The sequence below is a fragment of the Podarcis melisellensis genome, assembly GCF_964234715.1.
Source record: "Podarcis melisellensis genome assembly, chromosome: 7".
Lineage (NCBI taxonomy): Eukaryota > Metazoa > Chordata > Lepidosauria > Squamata > Lacertidae > Podarcis > Podarcis melisellensis.
Window position 1 is genome coordinate 87,459,175 of NC_138539.1, and position 15,342 is coordinate 87,474,516.

At 40.0% G+C, this 15,342-nt stretch overlaps 1 protein-coding gene across 10 annotated transcripts in view; it reads right to left on the reverse strand.

The window, feature by feature from the left end:
- Positions 1–15,342, reverse strand: part of LOC309373475 (ankyrin repeat and KH domain-containing protein 1-like) — an 86,978-nt gene that overhangs the window by 70,592 nt on the left and 1,044 nt on the right. For all 10 annotated transcript variants that reach the window (XM_081917685.1, XM_081917681.1, XM_081917684.1 and 7 more), the window contains exon 2: positions 875–1,028. In XM_081917685.1, the coding sequence (XP_081773811.1) occupies positions 875–1,028 (154 nt within the window). The remainder of the gene's footprint in view (positions 1–874; positions 1,029–15,342) is intronic.

A 15,342-nucleotide genomic window follows, 5' to 3' on the forward strand; every position in this document is an offset into this window, starting at 1 on the left:
TTCAATTTTACTTTATTTTTTATTTCTTATATTGTATTTTATTGTATTATAATTTTATTCCATGGAATGTAAAATGTAATACAATAAAATGCAATATAAAAAATAACAGGAATAGAAATAAAATTAAAAAGAATTCGCTATCTAGTACAGTGCATTGAAATTGCTACAACAGGCAGGAAAATCATTAATTGGTCCACCAAGACCACCAGCAATTTTCCAATGGTCCATAGGGGAAAAGTTCGGGAATCACTAGCCTAGATTATATTTGTGTCTAATGTACCATGAAACACCTTTCATTCATATAGGTTGATGCAACAAATGAAATACATCCTAGATGCTCTGGTTAAGGTTACTGGAATGCATTTTCAAAAGGGCTACCTTTACTCCCCACTCTTGTCTGCTTTTTGGCTGCATATTGCAAACTTAAATTATCACTGCTCAATTGACTGACCATGAATTACTTATTCAGATACAAACTTGAATGAGAGCCTGTTTATACTCCCATTTTTCATTAAACAATATTATCTCAAGATCCCTGAACTCATCACCACTGTGATTCAAAGCATTATTCGTGCATCAGATAATTGAGACAGTCTGTGCGAGTAAAACATAGTTTTACACAGCAGCATCTGGGTAAAACCTTGTGGAGTACATTGCCTCAATGTCTTGAATTTGACATAAGCACTTCTAAACTCTTTTAGGCATCCCAAACAAAGTTTTAAAATGTTCAATTCTAGAAACTCAATTGTGTTCCGAAACTCAACTTCAAGTTGTTAATGTTTGAGCACACAGCAATCTCTGTTCCTCAAGGTCAAAACTAGTGGTTCCACCACCCACAAATAAAACTACTACCAAAATGAAAAAAGAAAACTACCTGCTGCTTCCAGCAAGGCTTCTAGTCTTGCTTGCGTTTCTGGATCTACTGTTCGTAGGTCTGCTCCTTCTGCAGCACTTGACAAAAATATCTCTGATGTTGTTTTAAGCACTGGGTTATCCAGATCTTCTTGGTCCAAAATAAACGACTCAACCTGTTTGAAGACATAGAAGTTAGCTGTTACTTCCTTTTTTTATTTAACAAAATTTATTCCAAACCATGAACAAAACTGGATACATTGTGTCAAAGCCACATATTTGATAGCTACATGCATGCATTTTCAAGAACAAATGTTACTGGAGAAGGAAATTTCAGAACACACACTATTAGTTGAACACATTTACAACCATTTTCAAGGTAACGGTAATTTAGACTGTACTGCAAACTAAATTTAGGTTGCCTATAACTGCTGAACCTGCCAACATTTGGTTCTCCCTAGATGAGAGAAACCTCTCTACTACTTCAGAGACTTGAACCATAATCGCCAACTACAGTTCACTAATCATCTACTTTGGCTTGACAATTTCCCAGGAAAACCAGTTTGAGAAATGCAGATTTTTAGGTGGCATGCATATGCACACTTATTGAGGAGAAAGTCCCACAGAGCAAGGTGGTCTTTACTACCAGGTAACAATACCTAGGGTTGTACTTTTATTTTTCTTCCCTGAAAAGTAAAACTGAAAACTTCCAGAGTCTGTGGTAATAATAGTAATAATTTCATTATTTATACCCCACCCATCTGGCTGGGTTGCCCCAGGCACCCTGGGTGCTTCGAACACATATAAAAACAAACTCTCAAACATTAAAAACATCCTGATACAGGACTGCCTTTGGATGTCTTCTAAAAGTTGCATAGTTATTTGTTGCCTAGTTATTTATCTCCTTGACATCAGATGGGAACGTGTTCCATCTGCCTTGTTCCCTGTAACTTCACTTCTCACCAGAAGGCCCCCTGAGCTGGACCTCAGTATCGGGGCTGAATGATGGGGGTGGAGATGCTCCTTCAGGTATACAGGGCTGGGGCAGTTTAGGGCTTTAAAGGTCAGCACCAACACTTTGACTTGTGCTCAGAAACATACCGAGTAGAAGTGAAATTCATCTGTTACCAGTTTAGCAAGCACAGAATGAATACTTTCAAGTCCAGCACCATCCAATATTGAACAAGTGTAGTAATTAAACTTATTCGGCAAATGAAGAACTACCAGTATATAGAAGATTAGTTTTATTCTTGAAGCTATAGCAGATTTTCCTCTAGATATTATTCTCGGCAGTCCACAGGCCTACAGCATGTAGACACAATGAGTTTAAGTAACACAGGTAAAAATTTCAGAATAAGAAGTCAAATGCCTGGTTGCATTACATTAAACTCAAAAGAATGGTTCCCCTTTTGCTTTTGATGCCAATTTGGGAAAAGACAGTGAACAAGATGTATCTCTTGAATGACACTGTTTTTTAAAAAATCATCTTCAAATAAACACTCATTTCACCCTATGGAAAAATGTTTTTAGAGTAGGGGTGGCTAAACCTCCAGTCTGGGAGTCCAATACTGATCAAGTAAAATTTTCTCATTAATTTTTCCAGCAGCAACAAAAGGAATGTGTTACTTTATATTCCTTTTGCTGTGGCACCCTAGGTGCCATGAATGATTGGTCATGGGTGCTGTGGGCAACACTGGCCTGTCCCTCTTTCCTCCCCTCCCTCCCCTAATGCCCTCTTGCATCTCTGCCTCCCAAAGGCTTGCACAGCTATTTGTTGCAGCAGCCCCAAACTGTAGGCAAATGGTGCCTCTGGGGCTGGCCAACGGGTGCTGGTTGCCAGGAGCTGAGGTGGCCATGGAGTAAGCAAGCAAGCAGGCGAGGAGCCCAGCCAGCCAGTCCACCAGCCCTTTCTTTGGAATGGAGAAACAAGTGGGAGGCCAGGCAGGCAGGCGCCACTGACCTTTCTTGTGCTTGCTGTGTGCAAGTCCTGCCTGGGAGCTAAGTGCTCGATGCTGAAGGGAAGCCTTTCCACTATGCAGGCCCAGCAATGCTCACTGCTGCCAATCAAGGTAAGGTGCTGGCCTCACGTTCACCTTTGGCCAGTCTCCGTTGGCCACTAAGGCTGGGGGCATCCTCTTCCCAGGCCCCTGTGGAGCAGTGTGAGGAGGCATCTCTCTCTGGAGTGGTAGGGGGCAGCTCAGAGACCAGGGACAGCAGCAGCAGCTGCCCAGAAGACTCCCAAGGAGTGGGGAAAGGAGAGGAGGCTGAGGGAACACTCCACAAGGGAGGGTGTTCAAAAAAGGGAGAGAGGCTGCCAGCTCTGCAAGCAAGGGGTGACATAACTGGGCTACTGAGTCCCACAGGGGTGCCACATAAAGAATGTAGTTGGTCAAGGGAGCCATGAACTCAAAAAGGTTGAAAACCTCTAATCCAGCAGTTCTCAACCTGTGGGTCCCCCAGAGGTTGTTGGACTACAACTCCCATCATCCCTGAGCTCTGGCCTTGCTAGCTAGGGGTGATGGGAGTTGTAGTCCAACAATCTCTGGGGACCCACAGGTTGAGAAAGGCTGCGTCTAATCTAAACAGTATTGCTTGACTCTACTTTGCTCTTATAATAATTCACTTGTCCTAGTATGCAAGAAGGAGAAACAGAGTGAAATGGAAATGGTATTAACTATACACTAAGGCATGGATTTTTAAACTGTGGTCTCCGAGTTCCACATTTGGGTTTTCTGTGAAAAGGCTGCAACACAGTCAAATATATTTGTACTCAGCCCTGCACTAACTTTCCTTGATGCAATGATCGAGGACTAAGATGCCCAGCATCCATGATTCATGTGGTAGCTCAGAAGCATATGATGTGCGTATTTTGCTGCACACAAGTCAACTGGCTCGATGGAGATGTCAGTCACCAACCTGACACCTAGAAATATCTATGTAGTCGCAAAATGTGCCTGGCGCCCAATGAATTTCAAACACTGCAAAAAAGGCTACGTCATCTGTTTTATAGTGTGCATCATTACAAGCACAGATTTTCTGTTCAAAGGATTAGCAAGGATGTTTAACCAGGAGCAGCAAAAAGGATTCTGCTTTTTTGTATGTTGGGTGAAGAAGATGTATTTGGGATTAGGTGTGTAAATAAGTACCATTATAGACCAAGGTTTCTGCATTTAACTTTCAACTAGTTTTTAGTTTAGTTTTTTATGCTGTAAACCGCCCTGTAACCTTAGATCATAGAGCAGTATATAGATTTAATACAAAAGTAAACAAACTGCATATGGATTCGTACATATCAATCTAAATAGATTAACTTGAGAGAAATCCCCATCAATTTCTCTGAAATTTAATTGAGAGTTGGTATAATTAACATTGAGTCTTAAGCCTATTTTAGTTGGAAAGATCTCCAATATTTATGAATAAACTTGGAGTTTCAGTATGAACAATAAAGAAAGCCATACCAAAAATGTTCAGGAATAGAGCCGAGAACACCCTGATGCAGATCAATATGCTGGTACATTTTATACTTACAAGAGTTTAAAAACTTCACTATTCTTGGCCATGAGATGCCATGTGTTTTTAAAAAAACAAAACAAAACAAAAACCTTAAAAAGGCCCAGGCTAGAAAAGTCTCCATTCCCTTAAGTTCTTGAATTGGCAGAGAGTTCAGAATTAAAGGTTTTAATGTCTTAATCAAGGACAAATTTGTTTTTACTGACAAGAACAATTTGAAAAATTCAATTTCTGCTCTCTACATAGTAAGTTTCCCATCTTCCCTTATTTGACAGGACTTATGTCATTTGAAATCATGGGACTGTATCCAATGCTCCCAGTAGACCCACTAAAGCCAATGGACCTTACTAATCATTAATTTCAATGGGTCTGCTCTGAGAAGGATAAGCACTGGATACAACCCACAGTTCCCAGACCTTTTCCAAACCTTATCTGGCCACTTCAGATGTAACTGTAAACTAGTTATTCATTAAAACTAAAACTCTACGTATGTCTACTCAGAACTAAGTCCTATTGAATTCTTGTTATTTTACCTAGTACAGGGGTCCTCAAACTTTTTAAATGGGCGGCCAGTTCACTATCCCTCTGACACTGTTGGGGGCCGGACTATAGTTTGAAAAAAATATGAACAAATTCCTATGCACACTGCACATATATTATTTGTAGGGCACAAAAAACAGGAAAAACAATACAATATTTAAAATGAATGATTTTAATCAACATAAACATATAAGTATTTCAATGGCAAGTATGGGCCTGCTCTCTCCTCAACCTGACCCCACAAACCTGACCCCCTCCCAGGTCACCTTGCATCAGGGCAGCTGGCTTAGCAGAGCCTAAGCTACAAGATCGGGTCACTGACAGCTTGAATTTGCACAAGCCACTCTCTCTCTTGGCTTTAGCCGTCACCTCTCCTGTCTGCAATGGGGGGTGGGGTGGGAAATAACACTGGCCTACCCTACAGGGTTACTGTAAGGATTACATAACCATAATACCATAAGCAAAGCAAAGCTGCTCCTGACAGCAGTCTCCCCAGCACAGAATCCGCTCAGCTCCCTCCAGTGTTTTGCGACCCCCTAATAAAAAAGGGGAACTCACACCCCCAAACAACTGCTTTGCTTTTCACATAAACATCTGCCTTATAAAAAGTTCAGCCCCTGTCACATCAACACATCCCATATACTCTGTCTGGACAACCGCCAGCCCCCTCCAAAAGCCATAACCCCTTCCCACCAGTTCTGGCTCAGAAAGTGGATTCTCAACATCTCCCCCCCCCAAAAAAAACCAACACACTTCCGCCTTCCCAAACTTCACCCTACAAAACTAGCATATTCATAGCTGATGGTACGGGAGATCTCTTGGAAGCGCTATGCCAGGCATAGGCAAACTTGGCCCTCCAGATGTTTTCGGATTACAACTCCCATCATCCCTAACCACTGGTCCTGTTAGCTAGGGATGATGGGAGTTATAGTCCAAAAACATCTGGAGGGCCAAGTTTGCCTATGCCTGCGCTATGCAATTTGCTTTGCAGCCAAAAGCTTTTTTTAAAAAAAACACCACCCACAGATCTGCCACTTAAAAGCACCTCATGTTTGAGACCCGTATTTTCTGACGATTTACAAAAGAAGCACATTTTAACAAAGCCACCTCCTCCTCTTCCTGCCTGTCTTCCGCATGATCTAACCATGATCTTTGCCCAGCAAGCCCCACATGGACGACGAGAAGGAAGGAGAAGAGGGAGGTCATCTTCCCTGAGATGGACAGGGCTCTGCAGGCGCCTCCTCCCTACGGTGTCTGGGCCGAGCTCTTTGCTGCAGCAGCATGCTGCTGCTGGCTGAGATCCGGGGAGACCCATTAGACAGCAATGGGTTCTGCAATTGCCGGGCAGGCTGGGTTCAGGACCCTCGAGGGCTGGATGTGGCCCGCTGACTGTAATTTGGGGCCCCTGACCTAGTACATCAATCCACGTCATTAGTATAGTATAGTGGCTGAAGGGATGTAAGCCTTAATTTCCTGCCACCTGAAGATGACCTTTATCTTCCTCTGGTTGTATATTCTGCTCTGAACAACTAAATTTGGTATTCCCTGAAGCACAAAAAAGCAACCATGTTGGTCCATTTAAAAAAACCCTCCAAAATCCATAGTTGGGCAATATTTTTATTAGGAACAGCCAAATTGTCACAAAAAGCATTTTGTAGCAAACTTTTGAATTCTCCTGATCCCTTGTCCCTCACCATCACTTTGTGTAGCAGCTGACTAAGGGTTCGTTTTCCTTCCAATTACAGTCATACCTCGGGTTAGATGTGCTTCAGGTTGAGTGTTTTCAAGTTACGCTCCGTGGTGACCCAGAAGTAAGGGAGCATGTTACTTCTGGGTTTTGCCGCTCGCGCAGATGCTCAAAATAACGCCACACGGATGCGCGAAAGTGGCAAAAAGCGGCCCGCGCATATGCATCTTACGTTTTACTCAGGATGCGAATGGGGCTCCAGAACAGATCCCGTTCACATCCAGAGGTACCACTGTAACTGTGCAACACCTTCCTCATATTCAATTAAAACACACAATGACTATAAAATTCTGCCTTCCAGACTCCATGTCGAGACCTTCCAACCAGATCATCCAAGACACCTGGGTCACACTTTCATATTGTTATGCTCATAGTCAATACACACAGTTAGCATAGGCTTGAAGGAAGTAGAGATGACCATTTGGTCTTAACATGGCTAAAGGCTTAATGGTTAACATCAGGTTGTTGGGTTTTTTTTAAAAAGGCAACTTGAATAGCCCTCTCCATCAACCATTTCAGATATACCACTCCACTGCAATATGGACTTCCAAGATATAGACACTAAATCTCTGCAGGAGTGTTGGCAACCAAAATATTCAGATCACAAGTCGTACCTTGGAAGTCGAACAGAATCCATTCCGAAGTCCATTCAACTTCCAAAATGTTTGGAAACCAAAATGTGGCTTCTGATTGGCTGCAGGAAGCTTCTGTAGGCAATCGGAAACTGCACAGGACGTTCGACTTTCAAAAATCGTTCGAAAACTGGAACACTCACTTCCAGTTTTCAATCATCCGGAAGCCATACAAGTTCCAAGGTAACAACTGTACTTGAAGTTTGTAACATGTGACTACACCCTTTAGTTTCATTTGCAATTATGTCAGGAAAGAATCCTTTAACTAAATTGATTCCCTCCTTCCCAAAGGCTATTCTAGAGTGCAACCACACTGCACTAATTTGACTGGGACCACAGTAAGGTACAAGGACTTCCAGGTCAGGAGGCTTGCTACCTGGAACATGAAAATGACAAATAAACTTTAACATATTCATGCAAAACCTTTATTAGGCAAACCAAAGTGTCACAAAATAGCGCAAAAAGCTTGAAGGTTCTTCAGAACTCTTCATTAGGAAAGATGGTAAACAAAGTAAATTATTTAAAACATTAGAGAATTGTCTAATAGTTTACTATTATTGTTTAAGGATACCAGGTGTACGTAGTTTTGAGTCCCTTCCAACTATGCAATTCTATGAAGTTAAGGCTGGCGTGGCAGTGACAAATATTTTATATCAATACCAAAGGCATCATCATTATGTTTTGGGTATAATCTGCCAGGTAACTCACCCTATTAATTAGAACCTAGGTTTTCAATCAGTGTGCCATGGCACCCTGAGGTGACTTGAATAATGGCCAGGGGCGCAGCAAGTGGTCACATCCCCCGTCCCTCCTTTGATGGGGGGAAAAACCACATGGCTTCCAACACAAAGCTGGAAACTCCCTACTCAGACAAATGAGATGAACTTCTTTACTTTTTCATGTATGACCATGCTATGTGAAGCCGGTCACTTTCGAAAAAGTGCTACCCAAGTGTGTACCTCTCTAGCACATCTCTATGATTCCAACTGCTGAGGGGGGATGAGAGGGAAGCCTGCAAGCAGGGGAGGAGGGAAGCAGATGGTTCATGGGGCCAGTGTGGCAAGAGTGAGGCAATGGTTGAACCTGGCAAGGTAACTTCTTCCTGTCAGGGCTGCAGCCAGTGTAAGCCCTACTTGGCAGTAGACCCATTGGTAGATAGTGGGGCAGCCTCAACCTGCTGAGCCCAGTGCATTCTGCTCTTGAGCAGTACTTTGCTAGGCAAAGCCTATCTTTATCCTCCTCATAATCATTACTGGGTTGCTGGCAGTGTTGAGTCCTGCTCAAGAGGAAACCCACTGAAATAGGTGGGTAATAGATGGGCAATAAACTGCAATAAATAATACTATCCAAGAGGAGACCTACTGAAATTGATGGGTATGGCTGACTCAGGGGTCACTGACCTCCAATGGGTCTTCCCTCAGTAGGAGAATACCTTTTTATATTAGGTTGTAGCCAGTGTTAATCTTACTCAGTGTCGGCCCTTTGAAATTGATGGCTATGACTGATGGTGTCAATGATTTCCAGTGAAGCCAGTTGGGGATTAGAACACAGCAAGACAGAGCTCCTCAGCAACCTTCAAAACCAAGTAAGGATGGGAGGGGGCATCCCAGTGATGCGCACAGTGGCCTGGAATGGAACTCGCTTGTAAGTGGTGATTCCCCTGTATCCCACAGGGGAGCTGAAGAAAGAATGTGGTTGGTCAAGGGAGCTGTGGACGCAAAAACGTTGAAAACCTCTACATTAGAGCAAGCAAGTCTACCTCTCATTCTAATACAGTGGTACCTCGGGTTAACTACTTAATTCGTTCCGGAGGTCCGTTCTTAACCTGAAACTGTTCTTAACCTGAAGCACCACTTTAGCTAAGGGGCCTCCTGCTGCCGCCACGCCGCGATTTCTGTTCTCATCCTGAAGCCGAGGTACTATTTCTGGGTTAGCAGAATCTGTAACCTGAAGCGTCTGTAACCTGAAGCATATGTAACCCAAGGTACCACTGTATTAGAACAGACATGCCTAAAATACAAAATAAATACAAAACAAATCATGGCAACAAATAAATATTCTAAGTATGTGCAGCCCTACTGTCACTACCTCTCTGCTTCCCCTGGTTAACAAATGGTACCTCCCCCTTGCCCTGCTGGCCCTAAATATCATTAAGCATTACTTTGGCAGCAAAAGGTAGCCAGGATTCTCTAAGATTTTTAACCAGTTGTGTTGATGTATCACTGAGATGAAGTTAGAATAGATTAAGTATTTTAGCTGTTGTATGTTTTAAAGTATGGTGTGGTTTTATTTCTTGATTTTATTGTTTTATCCTTTTGTATACCCCTTTGAAGTTTGTTTGTTTTCAATCAAGTAAGGTAAAAATTTTATGGAGTAAATAAATAAGAAAAATAATTATGTGTGCAAAAGTTCTAACAGGATTCAGCACTGGACAAGTGTAACTGGACAAGTTTTAAAGACTTGAAAATATTTTGTAACATTTTGGTGAAGTTTTATCAAGAGAAGGATGACAACAATTTTGCTTTGAAACTATTATAACAATTTGATTCAAAAAGCTATCACTGTTTCAACAAATTCTGCAGTGATGATGAGGATTTCAGAAAAATATATATTTCTTAATAAACATTTTCATGAAATTAATCTGACATGCTGAATGGATACAATAATGAAGTGGGCACGCAGTAATTAGCATTTTTCAGACAACTATCCCAAGAAAGCATACATACTTAATATAAATCAGGGTGGATAAAAATCAATGATTTTTTAAAGAAAATTTTAAAAATGAGATTTTTTAAAATTCAAATCAGATTTTTAAGATAAAATGCTTTTGGAGGAAAAATCTTTCTCAAGATAGTTTTCTATTTAAGTTACATCAGGGGTCAGCAAACTTTTTCAGCAGGGGGCCAGTCCACTGTCCCTCAGACCTTGTGGGGGGGCCGGAGTATATATTTTTTTTGGGGGGGGGTGAACAAATTCCTATGCCCCACAGATAACCCAGAGATGCATTTTAAATAAAAGGACACATTCTACTCATGTAAAAACACCAGGCAGGCCCCACAAATAACCAAGAGATGCATTTTAAATAAAATGACACATCTACTCCTGTAAAAACACGCTGATTCCCGGACCGTCTGCAGGCCGGATTGAGAAGGCAATTGGGTTGGATCTGGCCCTCGGGTCTTAGTTTGCCTACCCATGAGTTACATTATAGTCCAAAGGTTATTCATCAGGAAACAAAGATTTGTTTTAAGTTTTTCATGTGTGCTAAAACTCAGTCTAAGTTTGTTTGTTTTTTCAATCATTTAACCACATCAGTTCACAAACATGGATACATATGCTATAATGTTATTGTTTTAGTTAAATAGTTATATTATTATTAAGGAAATGATTCTTTTTCTCCTTCCAATAAAGTACAGCAGAAAAGTCGTTCAAATATAAACAATAATTTCATAATTACCTGTCTTTTTATTTCTGATAGTATAACCAAATCAGTGATTTTTTATATAACTGTAAAAACTACTCCAAAAATTTATTATTCCAAAAATGAAACCATCTGGTTGTAAATATTAAGATTATACCAGCAAGAATGAGTCTTTTTGTAGAAAAATGATTTAAATCAAGTCTTACTGACTAGTGATTTAAATTGATTTGATTTAAATCAAATCAAATCCACCCTGACATAAATGCATAGCTCTCTGAGTGTATTGAAATTTACAATTATGTTAACAATTTATTCATATAAATTACATTAACAGGCCTTACTTCTTTTCTTAAAATATACACAATATAAATAAGAGTGAGTATGAGTTGCCATGTGTTAATATTTACAATTATTCCAACAGAAATGTTTTCCAAGTAAAGCTTTCAATATGCTTGAATAAAACATTTAAATTACATTATGAGCCCATTATTGAATCCTGGTCCCTAATTAAATATTTCGGTTCCAATGCTTTGGGGTTATTTTTGAAAAACATTAGATTTCTATAGTATTTTAGTCCAAATCAAGCATGCTATGTCAGATGCCAATTGGGCACTAAGACATTTTCAATTCAGAATTTTCAAAAAAAAAACCTAACATACTGAAATGCTGTAAAGTTTTATTCACCAGGATAGGATAATTTATTCTTAAGATATAGGACGGAAGCAACTTCGTCAACAATTCTGGAGCTGTAGACGTGTATTAAATAGGCCCAAATCTACTTGATCAGCAAAAGCCTAAAAAAAAAAACTTATTTCCAATCGCACGTGGTGCTATTTGATTGAAGGAAAATAACACTGTTAAAGTAGCATATAAAAGGATCAATTGTTACAAGAATACAAACACAGTTAGTCCTTACTGGCTGGTAAAGTAAGTTCTTGGGTCACGATGATGCCTTTTCTTCACCTCATTAGGATATTTCAAGCAGCCTATCTATAAAATTGAAAATTTGCTTTTGGTAGTTAAAACTATTATAGCTGGTGACTGAGGGGAAATGTCTTTTCAGTCAACGCCTCGATTAATATGTCTTGATACAGGGAAATCTCTAAATTAATTTTGAAATCTACAAACTTATTTCCAGCCTAATAAAATTGCTGTAAAGGTATTTTGCAACTATTTTCAAGGATGTGAAGGGCCCAGGGGCATTAAGTGATTTATAAGTCAAACATAGCAACTTGAATTGTACGCAGAATGCAAGAGAGCCAATCATATCCTGCTCCCAGCTACCTCCTGCTACAAGGACCAATGTTACTATGTCCTACACTTGTTGTAGCCACCAAAAAGTCTTCAAATGGCAACCCTTGCACTGAGTGCACTCCAGCTGTCTAGCCTTTAAAATACAGGTATGAATAATAGTAGTTAGGTCCATTAATCAAGGATTGTACGCTTTTTTTATCAAATGAAGTTGGATGAGTACACCCCCAAAGCTATGAATATCCAAGGGTAGCTGAATCGCCAGCCATTGTTAGCTGAATCAGGCTAGAAATGTAAGAATGTGATTCACATCTGAACTAAACGGACCAACACCAGAGAATGAAACTCTCATACATTTTAAAACAATGAATATGGGGAGAAGACCAATTGCAGCAAAGCATCTAACAAGCGGGAGCCTCAGAAGACTAGAATACCTTCCCAGTTTACCCTTGTCTCTATATTGTAGTCTACCAGTATGACTACTGTGATCCTGGCTTATTTTCCTGATTTAACAAGGAGACCAGCTTAATGCAAGTCAGGATCTTCAGACCAGAGGTGGCACACAACAGAAGTTGAAGAGCACTTGGCCCTGATGCTCATTCCTGGCTTCATAAACCAGGGTTTATAAAGCCTCATATGATCACACAAGCCAGACTATGGGCGAAGACCTTACAATTAACATGCACCAAAGGTACTGCTTCAGAATTCCAACTGTAAATGTACAATGGACATTTAAAGAAAGTACGGCAGAACTGTAACACATCTATTATTTTCTTAATCATCTTAGATTAAGGTATAAATATGCCAGTAATTACTGTGCAATCCTAACCATGCCAACTCAGTAGTCCCACTGAATTAAATGGGCTTACTCAAAGGTAAAAAGTTTCAGATTGCAGTCCTATTCTACTCTTCACAGGCAGATTATACAAAGATCCCATTTCCCCCAGATATCTTTGGGAGCCAATGAAAAGTTAGGAGGCAGCAAGTGGAGCAGAGCCAGAACCTGCATTGACCCCAAATATATTTTCAAGTACACATTAATGTTCTCCCATGCAAGTGAATGGTTTCTCTTCACCCATAAATAGTACACTGCAACCTCCTATCCCTGACACTATGAATCCAGGTTTCCACTGACAGGGAGAACCACCCATCCTCACACTACCTTCTACCCTTCCCCAGACAGATATTTCAGTTCTATAATCATGATAGTCAAATCTTCCCTAACTATACCACCTATTTCCCCCACACAACGCAAATTTACTTCCCCTTTAAGTTTCTTATCTGTTCCATATAAGTACAATTTTCTGAAATAGATTTCAAATAATGGCTTTCTGCTCCTTTCTTTGCTTCCCAAACCAAGTGTTCACAAGACTGCAAAGGGAAAAAAGCCTTAATCCCCCCCCCCCATTTAGTACAACTGACATATTCTTAAAACTGCCATATGATCAATTCAGGCCATTCTTCACCAGGCTTTAGTTATTTCTTTTCTCCACAACATGTAATATAGAGGACTTTTGAACTATATGAGAATTAGGTCTTCTACCAAATACTAGAAAATGTTTTTCCACTTGCAAAACCTCACAACCGGATAAGGTTTTCTGGCCATAAATCTATAGAAATCTTTTTACTGAACATACTGTTCAGTATTAGGACATCAAGTATGTGGTGCAGTTAATTATTTGCATGTAAGAGCTAATTTTACAAAACTTCTATCCTAGTTTGATCAGCATAATCTAAGAGAACTCCAATTTATGTTTCTTATTGCCCAATTATTTATTATTGAAAATAAGGAGTTGTGTACAAAACTAGAGAATAAATGAACACATTAAATTAAAGCAATGGAGGGCTCTTTGGAAAAAAAGTTTATTGGAGCTTATTCAGTAAAATTATCAGTAATAGATGAAATTTCTTTGGAAAGCAGCTGGACTGCTGATTGTGTTTTGGGACATACTTTCATTGCTAAAATAGATGTGATGGCAGCAAACCTGCTTAGAGGAGCCAAATCACATAAACAGCATGGGGTCCAGGTTATAGACCAAAACAGGGAACACAGGTTGGATGGAGGTTCTGAACTTTTCCCCACCCATGATTTACCTACCCAGGGTTTGCTGCCCTAGTTCTCCACCTCAGCCAAACTTCAACACTGGAAGTTGGGGAGAAAAGTGCCTGGTGAAGGGTGAAAGGAAAAGGCAGGCACAAAAACTATTTAGTTCTTATCTTCTTTTCTCTTTTGCTGTAAAAGCCAGTTTTGCACCCCAGTTTACAACTGCCCAGATCCAAGTCTAAAACAAGTCTGCCATAGTTGCATCTCATTTTGCCCTTAATAGACACAGGACAATGGTGAGGCCCAATTAACTCCCTCAAACTCCCTAATCCATGCATGGGTGCTGTTTGGACAGCAACAAAATGAACTTTTGAGGAAGACAAGTTAAAGTCGGAAGTGTTCCCTAATGACAGAAATGCTGAAACAGAATGGGAATATGCAAAGAACAGAGGAATACTGAGTGACAGCCATGAAGGTAAGGGAATGAAAAACTTGTGTTTGAAATGAAAGAAACCAAATTTCTCCATTACATCCTCCCTCCCTTTGCTTCACCCACTAGTTAGACTAAACTCTCTTGGAGTCATGATTCATCTTTTCAAAGTGTTTAAATACCACATGCCCCAAGTCCCCAGGCAAAAATGATCTGAAGATTTCCCCCCCCCCCAACACAAATTCTCCAATTATGAGAGCTAAAAACTTATTTTTAATTGAAAATTGGTCTTTAAAATTCAAGTAGCATCCTGTAAGTTATGCAGAGGTGCCTTCAGAACCACTCTGCACTTGCCACAGCTATTAGTAAAATCACTTATTTTATGCTAGTTTAAAAGCATCTTTTATTTTAAAAGCATATTGAGTAAATCCCTACAAAATAATGTTGTGAAAAGGTTGAAAGGATAGTTTCCAAAGAAAAAAAGTAAACAATGCAAGAAATTACAACAGATGTACCCAGATACTAAAAACAGTATATTTACTTCTATCACCAACAGGGACTTTCTGGCCAATCTTTAGAAGTTAAACAAGCATTTCTGCAAGTCCACATTTCTCTCAGATGTGTGAAAAAAATTCTTTTTCACCAGAGGCAAAGTAGCAAGTGAATATTTCAAATCTTACTCTAAATGATGGAGTCACAAGATACTTTCTTTCACATGAATTATTGTGTTAGAAAGCAGAAATATTATACTGCAACTGAAGGAGAAAAGCAATTTGTTTATAACCCTCCATCGCTACTGGAACACATTTAAGTGTAAATGGGGCAAACCACATTGTTACTTCACTAAACGTCTAGGAATTTTGTATGGAGATATGAAAAATACTCAAGTTTCGCCTTATTTACTGTGCAGGTGCA